The following is a 16178-nucleotide window of genomic DNA, read 5'->3' on the forward strand; positions in this document are numbered from 1 at the left end:
AAAATCTTGCTAGTGTATGCAATGGTGTCAGCGTTTAGAAGCTGATTATGGGATGGATCCCTGGATACGGCAGTCTCTAAATGGTCCATCCTTTCATCACAGCTACGAACTTTGTCTCTGTAATTCCTTCCCTGGGTGTTTTGTTCCCAATTCTAAGAAGGTGCACAGTGTCCACACTTTGGTCTTCATTCTTCTTGAGTTTCATGCGTTTAGCAAATTGTATCTTATATCTTGGGTATCCTAAGTTTTGGGCTAATATCCACTTATCAGTGAATACATATTGTGTGAGTTCTTTTGTGATTGTGTTATTTCACTCAAGATGATGCCCTCCAGGTCCATCCATTTGGCTAGGAATTTCATAAATTCATTCTTTTTAATAGCTGAGTAGTACTCCATTGTGTAAATGTACCATAATTTCTGTATCCATTCCTCTGTTGAGGGACATCTGGGTTCTTTCCAGCTTCTGGCTATTATAAATAGGGCTGCTATGAACATAGTGGAGCATGTGTCCTTTTTACCGGTTGGGACATCTTCTGGATATATGCCCAGGAGAGGTATTGCTGGATCCTCCGGTAGTACTATGTCCAATTTTCTGAGGAACCGCCAGACTGATTTCCAGAGTGGTTGTACAAGCTTGCAATCCCACCAACAATGGAGGAGTGTTCCTCTTTCTCCACATCCTCGCCAGCATCTGCTGTCACCTGTAAGATGCCCTGGGATCAATTACCTAAACATCATAAACTGTGCGTAATGGTCTGTAATTCCAGTACTGAGTGGAGACAGGACAATCTGAAGTTCAAGTTCATCTTTCTAAAAAACAAAACCCAAAAACTTACGTACATGTGTATGTTCATGCATGGATGCATATACTAGTAGGAGTATTATCTTTGTGTGCAAAACAACAATTATTTCTCTAAGATTTTGATGGGAAATTGTGTAGAATATAGAGTCAGAAGCAAATTATAAACCAGAGAAGTTACCTTAATTTCTTCTTGCTGGGATAAAATACCCTAACCAAAGCAATTTAAGAAAGGAAGTAAAGTAGATAGCTTGGTTGGTTTTATTTTAGCTCATAGTTCAAAGTACAGTCCATCATGGTGGAGAAGTCGAGGCAGCAAGAAAAGAGCAATGGATACAAGCTAGTGCTGTTTGTTTCCTCCATTTAATATAGCCCAGGATCCCCTACCTAGTGAATGGGCCACACTTAGAGTGAAGATGGATCTTCACACATTAATTAACATATGAACATATTCAAGATAGTCGCTCAGGTATGTCTCTTGGCCCATCTCCTGGGGATTCTGGATTCTTTCAAATGACAGCAGTAACTCTCACAGAAGTTGCCTGTGGATTGGCTCTTACTTGAATAAAGTAGAATTACCACTCTGGCTGGTCAGACCACTTCCAACTGACTACGAGTGTTCTAGGAAACATTTAAAATGGTGAAATTTTCCTAAAACATAAGGGTGATTATTATAAGACAGTAACAGATCCTAAGACAGTAGTGGTGATACAAAAACAATTGTTAGATTATAAAAATTCATTTTTAACATTATCCCAAAAGAGTAACCTAAAATTTAAATTAGAAAATAAAGGACTGTTAATTCAAACATATCTTTTTCTGTTTCAGTTTAGTGTGTTAAACTAAAACAGACTTCTATTCCCAAAATAGTTACAGTCTGTTGTCACAGAAGACTCCCCCCACCATAAACTAAAACCACTATAAAAGATATACTTTATTTAAAATGTTAAGCTACAAATATTTATACTTCTGAGCCATCTGTTCAGTTAAGTAATCATAAGAATTTTAGGCTGAATTCTGAAAAATGGAAATACTTGAAAAAATCTTAGCATTGCTGACTTTTGCTGTTTTTAACAGCATGTGTCTTCATTTGAGCAGAAATAGGATGATACTAATTCTCACTTGTGAAGCATTGCATTAAGTTCATTTAAAAACAAGAGTTTTAAATCCTCTTAACACAAAATATTCTGTCTGAATAATACCCAACTCCTACTTTAAGTGAAAGTAAAGAAAAAGGCTTTATTGATAAAATAATATATATGTCAATCTTTAGACTTCAAAGAGCTCTATTCCTAGAATGTACTTATCATTTAAAATCAGAATCTCCAATCACTGCAGGTGTGATGGCATATCCACTGTGAGGGAGGGAGAGACAGGATCACAAGTCAGGTGTTACCCATGCTACACAGGGAGAGCCTGCCCCAACCCAGAACTGAACTTTAACTGCTCTGCTTTTGGTAGTTGACTATCAGCTATTTTAAAAAAGATTTATAGATCTTGCGGACTCTTTGAGTATATTTTAAAAGAAGACAAATGCGAAAACTTGGTGGAAATTTTATGAAGTGTAACACTTAGATATTTTCAGTCTCTTGACCTCTAGGTTTGAGAAGATGTGAATGGGAATTTTAAACTTAGTAAGCAATTTTGAAAGAGTTATTCAACAATGTGTACATGATTCTGAAACATTTATTGACTTCTACAAACCTTTTAAAAGTGTTAAGTTCATATTACTATATTTTGGGGTTTTAATACTTTTTATTAATTTTTTGGTGCAATATATTCTGATCACAGCTTCCCTTCTCCCAATTTCCCTCAGGTTCTCCTCATCTCCATACATTCTTTCTGCTGGCCCTCAGGGCTTCAGTCCTTTTCCCTCACCCAATACTAGATCAGGTTCCTCTCTTCCCCCCACCCCATCTCCACTTCCCTTCCGAGGTCCCTCCCTCTCCTCCCACTTGTGAATGCTCTTTTTTCTTTTTCTTTTCTTTCTTTTTTTTTTCCTAGAAAGAAAGACATTTAATTGGGGCTGGCTTACGGTTTCAGAAGTTTGGTCCATTATCATCATGGTAGGGAGCATGATGGCACACATGGAGCCATGGTGCTGGAGAGGCAGTTGAGAGCTCTATATCTGGATCCACAGGCAGCCAGATATCGAGTGACCCACTTCCTCCAACAAGGCTACATCTTTTACTCCTTCTCAAGCAACACCACTCCCTGATGACTAAGCATTCAAATATATGAGCCTTTGGAGGCCATTCTTTTATTATTTTTTTATTAGATGTTTTCTTTATTTACATTTCAAATGTTATCCCCTTTCCTAGTTTCCCCTCTGAAAATCTCCTATCCCCTCGCTCCTACCCCTGCTCCCAACTCACCCACTCATGCTTCCTGGCCCTGGCATTCCCCTATACTGGGGCATAGAACCTTCACAGGACCAAGGGCCTCTCCTCCCACTGATGACTGACTAGGCCATTCTCTGCTACATATACAGCTAGAGCTACAAGTTCCACCATGTGTTTTCTTTGACTGGTGGTATAGTTCCAAGGAGCTCAGGGGTCCCGCTGGTTAGTTCATATTGATGTTCCTCCTATGGGGCTTCAGACCCCTTCAGTTCCCTGAGTATTTCTCTGGCTCCTTCATTGGGGACCTTGTGCGCTGTCAAATGGATGACTGTGAGCATCCACTTCTGTATTTGGCAGAGCCTTGCAGGAGACAGCTATATCAGGCTCCTGTCAGCAGGCTCTTGTGGGCATCTGCCTAATGACTGGGTTTGGTAGTTGTTTATGGGGTGGATCCCCAAGTAGGGCAGTATCTGGATGGTCGTTCCTTCAGGCTCTGCTCTGAACTTTGTCTCTGTACCATCCTAGGGTATTTTGTTCCCCATTCTAAGAAGGAACGGAGTATCTGTACTTTGGTCTTCCTTCTTCTTGAATTTCATGTGTTTTGCAAATTGCATCTTGGATATTTTAAGTTTCTGGGCTAATATCTGCTTATCAGTGAGTGCATATCATGTGTGTTCTTTTGTGATTGGGTTACCTCACTCAGGAAGATATCCTCCAGATCCATCCATTTACCTAAGAATTTCATAAATTCATTGTTTTTAATAGCTGAGGAGTACTCAATTGTATAAATGTACCACAGTTTCTGTATCTATTCTTCTGTTGAGGGACATCTGGGTCCTTTCCAGCTTCTGGTTATTATAAATAAGGTTGCTATGAACATAGTGGAGCATGTGTCCTTATTACAAATTGGAACATCTTCTGGGTATGTGCCCAGGAGAGGTATTGCTGGATCTTCTGGTAGTACTATGTCCAATATTCTGAGGAATCGCCAAACTGAATTCCAGAGTGGCTGTACCAGCTTGCAGTCCCACCAGCAATGAGGAATGTTCCTCCTTCTCCACATCCTCGCCAGCATCTGCTGTCACTCGAATTTTTGATCTTAGCCATTCTGACTGGTGTGAGGTGGAATCTCAGAGTTGTTTTGATTTGCATTTCCCTGATGATTAAGGATGCTGAACAGTTTTCAGGTGCTTCTCAGCCATTCAGTATTCCTCAGGTGAGAATTCTTTGTTTAGTTCTGTACTCCATTTTTAATAGGGTTATTTGATTTTCTGGAGTCCAGCTTCTTGAGTTCTTTGTATATATTGAGTATTAGTCCCCTATTGGATTTAGGATAGGTAAAGATCCTTTCCCAATCTTTTGGTGGCCTTTTTCTCTTATTGACAGTGTCTTTTGCCTTACAGAAGCTTTGCAATTTTTAGAGGTCCCATTTATTGATTCTTGATCTTACAGCACAAGCCATTGCTGTTCTATTCAGGAATTTTCCCCCTGTGCCCATATCTTCGAGGCTTTTCCACACTTTCTCCTCTATAAGTTTTAGTGTCTCTGATGTGATCCACTTAGACTTGAGCTTTGTACAAGGAGATAAGAATGGATCAGTTCGAATTCTTCTACATGATAACTGCCAGTTGTGCCAGCACTATTTGTGGGCAATTGTGATAAAAACTGCATGGTACTGGTACAGCAACAGACAGGTAGATCAGTGGTATTAGAATTGAAGACCCAGAAATGAACCCACACACCCATGGTCACTTGATCTTTGAAAAGGGAGCTTAAACCATCTTGTAATTGCTTTCTTTTTTCTCCCAAGTAGCCCTGAGGTATATGTCCTCACTTGGACACTTCAGCTTGTTAAACTTTTTGAGTTCTATGGCCTGTATCTTGGGTATTCTGTACTTTTTTTTTTAAAGCTAATATTCACTTATCAGTGAGTACATTCCATGCACGTCCTTTTGGGTCTGAGTTACCTCACTCAGGATGATAGTTTCTAGTTCCATCCATTTGCCTGCAAAACTCAGGATGTCCTCATTCTTAAAAGCTGAGTAGTATTCCATTGTGTAAATGAACCACATTTTCTGTATCCATTCTTCTGTCATGGGACATCTAGGTTGTTTTCAGATTCTGGCTATCACAAGTAAGGTCGATATGAACATAGTGGAACACATGCTCCTGTGGCATGGTGGGGCATCTTTTGGGTATATTCTCAAGAGTTGTAAAGCTGGATCTTCATGTAGATCTATTTCCAATTTTCTGAGGAACCTCCAGATTGATTTCCAGAGTGGTTGTACCAGTTTGCAATCCCAGCAGCAGATATTTGGACCCAACCAATGGACAGAAGCAGCTGACCCCTGTTGTTGAATTAGGGAAGGCTGAAAGAAGCTGAGGAGAAGGGCAATCCTGTAGGAGAACCAGCAGTCTCACTCAGTCTGGACCTCCAAGATCTCTCAAACACTGGACCACCATTCAGCGTACACCAGCTGATATGAGGCCCCCAACACACATACAGTAGAGGACTTCTGGGTCTGTGTTTATTCAGAGATGATGCACCTAACCCTCAAGAGACTGGAGGCTCCAGGGAGTTTAGAGGACATGCGGGGTTGGGGATCGGGACTTCCACTTGGGACAGGGGTGGGGAGGAGGTGTGGGATGTGGAGCAGTCGGAGGATGGATAGGGGTGGTGTGGTGAATGGAATATGGAGTGTAAAAAATAAGTTTAAAATAAAATAAAATAAAAACAAAAATAAATAAACAATTAAAGAAAAGGGGAAAAAAGAAAGAGCGAAAGAAAGAATGAAAGAATGAAGGAAAGAGAGAGAGAGAGAGCGCCTGTATTATATGATATTCTGTCCTGGTTATGTGCAACTGTAGATGAAAACTAAGAATTTATACCATTATCAACTACTTTATTTGCTTTCATTATTAACATATAAATAACAATAATTAACTGTGCAGAATCGAGATATGTATTATGAAGTACAGTGAGATATAGAAGAGTACTGCAATCAAACCTTGCTGGAATTCCCACTACTCCACCAAAACTGTTCTTCCCTGACTTGTCACTGTTAAAATCCTTGCTTACTTTTGTCCTTGATGTCTGTGCCTTTGTTTACTTTGCTTAAAAGTTATTAGGTCCCTAGAAATCTTCTAGAATTCTCTTTTATTTCATTTTGTTGGTTTTTTTGTTAGTTTTGTGAGGCTCCAACTGCCCTGGGTACTAGGGCTTGAGCTCTTGATATCAGCTTGCATCAGTATTCTGGGTGTTGAGGTGTAAACCTATAATGAAGTTTTAAATTCTTCCCATCTTACCAGTTCCTTACAGTCCACTTTATCTACTTTTTCCTAATGTTCAAGAACAAAGCTTTATTATATGCCTACTTATCCCTCCCCCTCTCTCATCCCCTCTCACTCCCCCTTTCTCTTTTTTTTTTCTTTTACCTCATAATAGCTATAATCTGAAATTCTGAAGCCTGATATACTATAAAATAGGAAATCTTTCCACATCAGCATGATGCCTTAATTGGAAAGTTCCACATGACTTCTTGCAGGCATACTAAAGATTGTGTTTTAAAAAAAAATTACCCAAATGCTGTGTGTTTTTATAAAACATATGGCCAGCGACATGAGTCAATAGGTAAAGGTATCTGCCACCAAGCCTAAGAACCTGAATTTCATCCTTGAACCTGTATGGCAGACGGATAGAACTGACACCAGGAAGTTGTTCTTTGATGTCCACATGCCCAGGGTTGACACCCCCCCACACACACACAAATAAATAAATATACTTTATTTTTTTAATACCAATGATTATTTTGTTTAGAATTGGGTCCCATCTTTAAGAGATATATATGGACTATTACAAAATCCAAAAATTGGAGATCTGAAATACCGGTAGTCATGTATACTTCACATAAGATTTCAGTACTATTTGTACTCTTGAAGCTATTATTATCATTGTGACTGCCAATGTATAATATTTCTATTCGCTTATTCTAGAGTGTATTCTTCATCAAAAGATGGACAGTTGTGTAATGTAGTTTGGAGTAAGTCATTTTATGACCTAGGCCCTGATAGAGAAAATGATGCTGATAACATGCTAAAACTATGGATATTTAAAATGCACCCGTGTTTAATGATGCCATGAAAATTAAAATTTAATTTCTAGAAGTTATTTCAAAGGTGAAAATTATCATTTTTGTTAAAGTTTGAAATAGGTTTATTCTTGAACATTTCAGACCCCTCCCCCCCACACAAATAAGTTATTTATTACTTAGTTGTTCCCTTGAGTTTTCTGAATTGCTTCTGTTTACTGAATATTTTCCTCTAACATTTGCAGTTTCCATTCTCCTTTCTATGTTTGTTAAAAATTGTTTTTAACAACTTGTTCTTATAGTTGTGCTATCACTTCATTAGTATAATATATATACATATATATTTATGTATGTATGTATAAGTGTTATCGTCATACAGGTTTCTTTTTATTGTTTGTTTTCCTTTATAAAATATGAGTTTTCTTTATGTAGCCCTTGCTGTCCTGAAACTATACAGACTAGGCTGGCCTCAAACTCAGAGCTCCATCTGCCTCTGTTCTGAGTACTAGGATTAAAGGTCTGTGCCCCCACACCTAGCTTGTCTATTGGGTTTTAATCCCATTGAGACCATTAAAACATATATATTGCTTAACATGCCTTCCTTTTTTTTTCTTTTCTTTAGAAATAATTTTCTTTTTTGGTAATTTCATCCATATATACAATGTTATGTGTTTTTATTTATCCTCTTTGTCAGCTCCCTTCTTCCATAAGCTATGCTATTACAGAAAATTGCACCTTTTTTATAGCAGCAAATAGCAGGTAGTAGCTCCTAAGAATGGAATGGGGCCTTGTGAGCACCTTTCTCCTCCATGACAGATAATTGCACGGTCCAATCTCATGCAGACATTCATTACAGACTGCAACAGCCATGTTTTATATCTGGTTTGTCTCACCTTCTTAATGGTCAAAACCATTCCTTTTGGTTTGAAGCTAAATAAATACTTAATTGGAGAGTTATCTTCCTATATCTTTCAAGGAGCAGATTCAAGTATCTAAGGTACTGTTAACATTAAACATGAGAAAAATGAATTGTTTTTGTAAACAGGATTGAAGTTGATCATACCAATGTGGCTTTGTATTTGTGTTCCATTATCAACCATTTTTACCATAGCATCTTTGAATCATGTTAATAACAATTTGGAATTGTTTTTGTAATCTATTCCATTTTACTGATTATTTCATGTGTTGACTTTAATTAACTGCTTAACTGTTAAGAATTCTTTAAAAACCTGTTAGAAATCTAGCTTTATAATGAAAATGTCTTTAAAACTTTCTGTTTTGAAATATTTTAAGCTTGCAGATTAGGGCTCAAACTGTGTGTAATTTGCAGGATTATTTTTCTGTCTCCCTTTGATAATGCTGGACACATCTCTAAGGCTCTATTTAAAAATATATGTCAAGATCAGTATTTGTTCATTATTTGTGATAGTTGTTCTACACTGATATAAGATGCTAATTATTGGGAAAACTAGGAAGTGGGGCTTAGAGCAGGATATGTTAACTTCACTTTTTGTTCAAGTTTTGGAAACCTTAAACTATTCCAAGAAATCGAGTTTATTAATTAAACAAATAAAAATGGGTTTACTCTTGGTTCTTGATATATGTTGTGACAGAGTCCAGCAATAAATGTAGCAGCTCTAGCATTATTAAAACCATCAATAATAGAAGTTTAATTCAGAATGAAAAGCCAATGAAATGCTTCTTCTCTTGGTAGTCATTTATTGCCTGTTTTTTCTAAACTAATAAATGAAAAATGAAATAAAAATGTTTTCCCCCATGACTATTGATGTGGGTCTTGGGAGATTTTTGGTGGTACTCTAATGCTAATGCAATATATCATTCATGGGCTTTTATCCTGTTGCTGGTTTTAAGAGTATATTCTTCTAATTTCAGGTTGGGTGGGACTATATCGGCATACAAGATAGTACCAGATGAAATAGAAGAAATCAAGGTATAGTATGAAATTTTCATGCCTACAAAGGCTTAGCATTTTAATTGCAAGGTGTGGGAAAAATTGTTACTTCTTAAATATTGAATCAAACATTAATCTCCTGTTTACTCAGCGTCAAAAATACATTCATATCACAGAAGCACCATCAAATTGTATATACTGTTTACAATACCGTTCTGGGAAAATGTTAAGGGGAATATAAAAGAATCCCTTCCTATGTGATCTGTTGAAAATAAAAAAATCATATTATGTGTAAACATTAATATACTTAATGGATTATTTTTTTATTTTTTAATTTAAATTTTTTTACTTAGTCACTTTACATACAGTTCACTGCCCTTCTCTCAGTCATCTCCCCACAATCCTTGCCCCATCCCTCACTCCTTTTCTCCTACAAGCAGGTGGAAGCCCTTTGGGTATCCCTCCACCTTGGCATTTCAAGTCTCTGTGAGGCTAGTAACTTCCTCTTCCACTGAGGCCAGACAATGCAACCCAGGTAGAAGAGCATATTCTACATGTAGACTTTTGTGGTAGCCCCCCTACCAGTTATAAGTAATATTAGTCTTGTTGGTATATCCTTGTTCTTTTTTAAATATAAATATCAATTTCAATTGAAATCAGTGTTTCAGTGAATCAAGGATTAACATTACTATTTAAAAAGAACAATACAACAATTTCTATCTTTACATTGTTACTAAATCTTATAACAATAAGTTGCCTTTGTCCAAAGCAATTTACCAAATCTTGAAATCTGAACTTACTATTTCATAAATAAAACCTGACAGTTAGTAGTCAAAGATAAGCAATTACATCCCTGTATAGTAAATCTTCAGTTCCCTTTTTATGACCTTTGGTTAATTATTTTACAACCTCTTGTAATGTGCTCTGACTTAGAGATGTCTGCTTGCCATCTTAGAAGCAATTAACTCATGACACTTGAAGACTGGCAGAGTTCTCAATGCATTTTTGACATCAGAAAGGACCTAAGAGCAGTCCTATTGTAAAAGAGCTTAATAATTACTAATATAATTTTAGAAATTATTATAGGATCATCATAAAGAATTAAGAAATCTTCTATTTGTCTTTATGGCATCATTACAAGATATTATATCTTTGTTGTTTTGCAGAGATCTGCTCAAAAGGATGGGCTAATATCTAGTGATTGTTGTATATATTTAGCAATAACAGGTAAAGCATATTAATAGCAGGAATCTTTCCTAAAGTGAAATTCTTCTCAGCATTGCCTAGAGAAGCAATTCCATCATTAACTGTGAGTACATATTGGAACCATTTCAGGAAGATTACCTGCTAGTTTTTAACTTCTTGATGGCTCCTAGCACAACTTGAAAAATTTTATTCCCAATTCTAAGAAGGGGCACAGTGTCCACACTTTGGTCTTCATTCTTCTTGAGTTTCATGCGTTTAGCAAATTGTATCTTATATCTTGGGTATCCTAAGTTTTGGGCTAATATCCACTTATCAGTGAATACATATTGTGTGAGTTCTTTTGTGATTGTGTTACTTCACTCAAGATGATGCTCTCCAGGTCCATCCATTTGCCTAGGAATTTCATAAATTCATTCTTTTTAATAGCTGAGTAGTACTCCATTATATAAATGTACCATAATTTCTGTATCCATTCCTCTGTTGAGGGACATCTGGGTTCTTTCCAGCTTCTGGCTATTATAAATAGGGCTGCTATGAACATAGTGGAGCATGTGTCCTTTTTACCGGTTGGGACATCTTCTGGATATATGCCCAGGAGAGGTATTGCTGGATCCTCCGGTAGTACTATGTCCACAGGGCTCCCAATGGAGAAGCTAGAGAAAGTACTCAAGGAGCTAAAGGGATCTGCAACCCTATTGTTGGAACAACATGATGTACTAACCAGAACCCCGGAGCTCTTGTCTCTAGCTGCATATGTATCGAAAGATGGCCTAGTCGGCCATCACTGGAAAGAGAGGCCCATTGGACTTGCAAACTTTATATGCCCCAATATAGGGGAATGCCAGGGCCAAAAGAATGGGAATGGGTGGGTAGGGAAGTGGGGGGCGCTATGGGGGACTTTTGGGATAGCATTGGAAATGTAATTGAGGAAAATATGTAATAAAAATATTAAAAATTTAAAAAAAAGAAAAAAAAAGAAAAATTTTATGCTGCAGTAACATTATGTGAGCTAAAGATATAGCATAGAGTACGTGCACACTAGAAGCAATATATTTGTAGTTACATAATTTACAGAAAAGCTGACGCTTTGTAAAGTTTACAAAATTTTACTTTTTGTAAAATTTTTATTTTGTTTTGTTTGTTTTAGAATTATATGTTATATCAAGAGGTTCCTTAAAATGAACAACTTTTACCTGATATGAAATTTGGTTGTTATACCAAATGAATGATTTTATATCAAAAATACTTTTGAATTTGAACATTGAGGCATAAAAATTTTTTAATGTATTGGTAGAAACACTTAAAACTTATTTCATCAGCATTTAATATTACCAATAGCATTTTTAACTGAAATCAAGTAATATTTTTGGTGGAGTTTTTACTGTTTTTGACAAAGAACCAAGTAATTTTTTTATTTTTATTTATTTGTTTTGGTTTTTCTTTTCTTTCCTTTTGTTGTTGTTGTTGTTGTTTTCGACAGAGAGTTTCTCTGTGTAGCCCTGGCTGTCCTAGAACTCACTCTGTAGATCAGCCTGCCTCAAACTCAGAAATCCACCTGCCTCTGCCTTCCTAGTGCTGGGATTAAAGATGTGCACCACCACTGCCCGGCTTGGTTTTTCAATACTAGATTTCTTTGTGTAATAGAGTTGGCTGTCCTGCATCTTGCTTTGTTAGACCAAGTTGGCCATCAGTTCACAGAGCTCCACCTGTCCCTGCCTCCCTTGTGCTGGGATTAAAGCAGTGTGATACCATGCCCAGCTAACGCCAAGTAATCTTAAATTATCAAAAGTATATGATGTAGCTTAAGCTTGATGATCTCTTTTTAATGTACCATGTAAATAAATACACATATATTTAGGAATATAATGAATGTTAGGCAATACCCGCCCCCATAAAAAACTAGACTAGAAACCTCTAAACAACTGGAAAGACAAAGCAAATGACACAAATACATCATGGTTTAATAAATCACATAGCTATTATGCTGATCTTCAGTGTAGTCTGGACAGGATGTTAAAGAAACTTTTAACCTGTAATCACTAACAGGCAAAGAAGGCTTCTGTGGATTCTCTCATAAGCTTTTTCTCTAGCTGGAAGATAAAGACCAGATTGGCCTAAGAGTATAGAAAAACAGTTCAACACTCTTCACTTGTTTCTAACTAAATCTTGAAGAAAAAAAAGTCAGTTAACCCTTTATTTTGCAGATCCCCATAGAGATCTTATTTTCCATCTAAATCCCTCCATCCTTGTCCATAGACATTCAGGAACAGCATGACTGAACAAGACAATGCAAAGTGATGCAAAGTGATGCATTCCTTTTTTATGTCAGTGATGCCTAATTGAAAGGCCACTCTTCATTCCTTCACGTTATCAATAATAATCCTGTGTGAATGACACCACACAGGATCAGTTAATCAACTCCTCCTCTATCCTTACCTTAGTCTTAGCATCTCCCTCTATTTAATATCAACAGTGGGATAAGATGGTACCCAGTTTTGACAGGAAAGTCTTTTTGGGTCGAAGAGGGAAAATGAACCTCTACCTCCCAGTATGAATCAGCATTTCTTTTTTGTCAGGGTGTTATCAGTGTAACCAGCAAGATACTGAACACATATATCCATGTGGTCTCTAACCTACCCCACAACATTGGGAATATTTACTAAAGTAAATATTATCATGAGCTCTCAGATGATGAGTGTAAAATGTCTTTTTTCTACCAAGATGCAAGAAAATAGTCATCAGACAACAAATCGAATATGAATCAACTGCTGAAATTATTTGCTAAGAATTTGTTAGATTGTATCTTCTAGATATAACAGTAAAATTACACATTGCAACAATATGGCTGCCTAAATAAAACCTAAACAATGATACTAGTTGACATGGCCAATGTAGATGGGGGGATCTCTTTGGATTCACTCCTAAATGAAGACCTAATGATAATTAACAATTTCTGAGAAAGGGAAAATTAATCTTCCACAGGGAAGAGACCCCCTAATTGATTTTCCAGTACCAAATGGTCAGCCCCAAAACATTTACATACAAGCAACACTGAATAGATTCATCTGGTTGTAATTATATATTTATTCATTTGTATATACATTCTTGACAATTTAAAAACCTGTGAATTTGAGAGGAAGCAGAGAAAGTGTGACTGGTCAGAGATAAGAAAGAAGGGAAATTATATACTAATATGTTTAAATTAACCATAAAGGCTTCCGGCTGGACCAGCACCAGGGTAGCTAGAGCGCAGGGTCGGCTGACACCCGTCAGCTACCCACGACACCCGCCACAGGATTTTGAGACTTCTGGTGAGTGGAACACAGCTTCTGCTCCAATCCAATTGCGCGCGGGACCTGAGACTGCTTTGGTTGGGGAGGCAGAAATCCGGCCTGAGTAGGGCCACAAGCCTCTTCCACTCAGAACAGCACCAGGGTAGCTAGGGCGCAGGGTCAGCTGACACTCGCCAGCTACCCACAAAACCCGCCACAGGATCTTAAGACTTCTGGTGAGTGGAACACAGCTTCTGTTCCAATCCAATTGCCCACGGGACCTGAGACTGCATTAGTTAGGGAAGCAGAAAACCGGCCTGAGTAGGGCCACAGGCCTGTTCCGGCCGGACCAGCACCGGGGTAGCTAGAGTGCAGGGTCGGCTGACACCCGCCAGCTACCCACGACACCCGCCACAGGATTTTGAGACTTCGGGTGAGTGGAACACAGAGTCTGCTCCAATCTTTAAACAGTGACAATGATAACAACTAACCCCAGAGATTACCAGATGGCGAAAGGTAAACCTAATAATCTTACTAACAGAAACCAAGACCACTCACCATCATCAGAACCCAGCACTCCCACTTCGCCCAGTCCAGGGCACCCCAACACACCGGAAAAGCTAGACACGGATCTAAAAGCATATCTCATGATGATGGTAGAGGACATCAAGAAGAACTTTAATAACTCACTTAAAGAATTACAGGAGAACATGGCTAAAGAGTTACAAGTCCTTAAAGAAAAACAGGATAATACAATCAAACAGGTTGAAGTCCTTAAAGAAAAACAGGATAACACAATCAAACAGGTAGAAATCCTTAAAAAAGAAACAGGATGACACAATCAAACAGGTAGAAGTCCTTAAAGAAAAACAGGAAAACACATCCAAACAGATGATGGAAATGAACAAAACCATACTAGACCTAAAAAGGGAAGTAGACACAATAAAGAAAACCCAAAATGAGGCAACACTGGAGATAGAAACCCTAGGAAAGAAATCTGGAACCATAGATATGAGCATCAGCAACAGAATACAAGAGATGGAAGAGAGAATCTCAGGTGCAGAAGATTCCATAGAGAACATCGGCACAACAATCAAGGAAAATGTAAAACGCAAAAAGATCCTAACTCAAAACATCCAAGAAATACAGGACACAATGAGAAGACCAAACCTACGGATAATAGGAGTGGATGAGAATGAAGATTTTCAACTCAAAGGACCAGCAAACATCTTCAACAAAATTATAGAAGAAAACTTCCCAAACCTAAAGAAAGAGATGCCCATGAACATACAAGAAGCCTACAGAACTCCAAATAGACTGGACCAGAAAAGAAATACCTCCCAACACATAATAATCAGAACAACAAATGCTCTAAATAAAGATAGAATACTAAAAGCAGTAAGAGAAAAAGGCCAAGTAACATATAAAGGCAAGCCTATCAGAATTACACCAGATTTTTCACCAGAGACTATGAAAGCCAGAAGATCCTGGACAGATGTTATACAGACACTAAAAGAACACAAATTCCAGCCGAGGCTACTATACCCAGCCAAACTCTCAATTAACATAGATGGAGAAACCAAAGTATTCCACGACAAAACCAAATTCACACATTATCTCTCCACGAATCCAGCCCTTCAAAGGATAATAACAGGAAAAAACCAATACAAGGACAGGAACCACGCCCTAGAAACAACAAGAAGGTAATCCCTCAACAAACCTAAAAGAAGACAGCCACAAGAACAGAATGCCAACTTTAACAACAAAAAAAACAGGAAACAACAATTACTTTTCCTTAATATCTCTTAATATCAATGGACTCAACTCCCCGATAAAAAGACATAGACTAACAAACTGGCTACACAAACAAGACCCAACATTTTGCTGCTTACAGGAAACTCATCTCAGAGAAAAAGATAGACACTACCTCAGAATGAAAGGCTGGAAAACAATTTTCCAAGCAAATGGTATGAAGAAACAAGCTGGAGTAGCCATTCTAATATCTGATAAGATTGACTTCCAACCCAAAGTCATCAAAAAAGACAGGGAGGGGCACTTCATACACATCAAAGGTAAAATCCTCCAAGAGGAACTATCAATCCTGAATATCTATGCTCCAAATACAAAGGCAGCCACATTCATTAAAGAAACTTTAGTAAATCTCAAAGCACACATTGCACCTCATACAATAATAGTGGGAGACTTCAACACACCACTTTCACCAATGGACAGATCATGGAAACAGAAACTAAACAGGGACACAGTGAAACTAACAGAAGTTATGAATCAAATGGATCTGGCAGATATCTACAGAACATTCTATCCTAAAACAAAAGGATATACCTTCTTCTCAGCACCTCATGGTACCTTCTCCAAAATTGACCACATAATTGGTCACAAAACAGGCCTCAACAGATACAATAATATTGAAATTGTCCCATGCATCCTATCAGATCACCATGGACTAAGGCTGATCTTCAATAACAAAATAAATAATAGAAAGCCAACCTTCACGTGGAAACTGAACAACACTCTTCTCAATGATACCTTGGTCAAGGA

At 37.7% G+C, this 16178-nt stretch overlaps 1 protein-coding gene across 16 annotated transcripts in view; it reads left to right on the forward strand.

The window, feature by feature from the left end:
* Gphn (gephyrin) overlaps window positions 1-16178 on the forward strand; it is a 460638-nt gene that overhangs the window by 137978 nt on the left and 306482 nt on the right. For all 16 annotated transcript variants that reach the window (XM_029484276.2, XM_085830493.1, XM_029484278.2 and 13 more), the window contains exon 3: window positions 9123-9180. In XM_029484276.2, coding sequence (XP_029340136.1) covers window positions 9123-9180 — 58 coding nt within the window. The remainder of the gene's footprint in view (window positions 1-9122; window positions 9181-16178) is intronic.

Source organism: Mus caroli, unplaced genomic scaffold (genome assembly GCF_978045245.1).
Source record: "Mus caroli unplaced genomic scaffold, Mus_caroli_1 scaffold_14, whole genome shotgun sequence".
Classification (NCBI taxonomy): domain Eukaryota; kingdom Metazoa; phylum Chordata; class Mammalia; order Rodentia; family Muridae; genus Mus; species Mus caroli.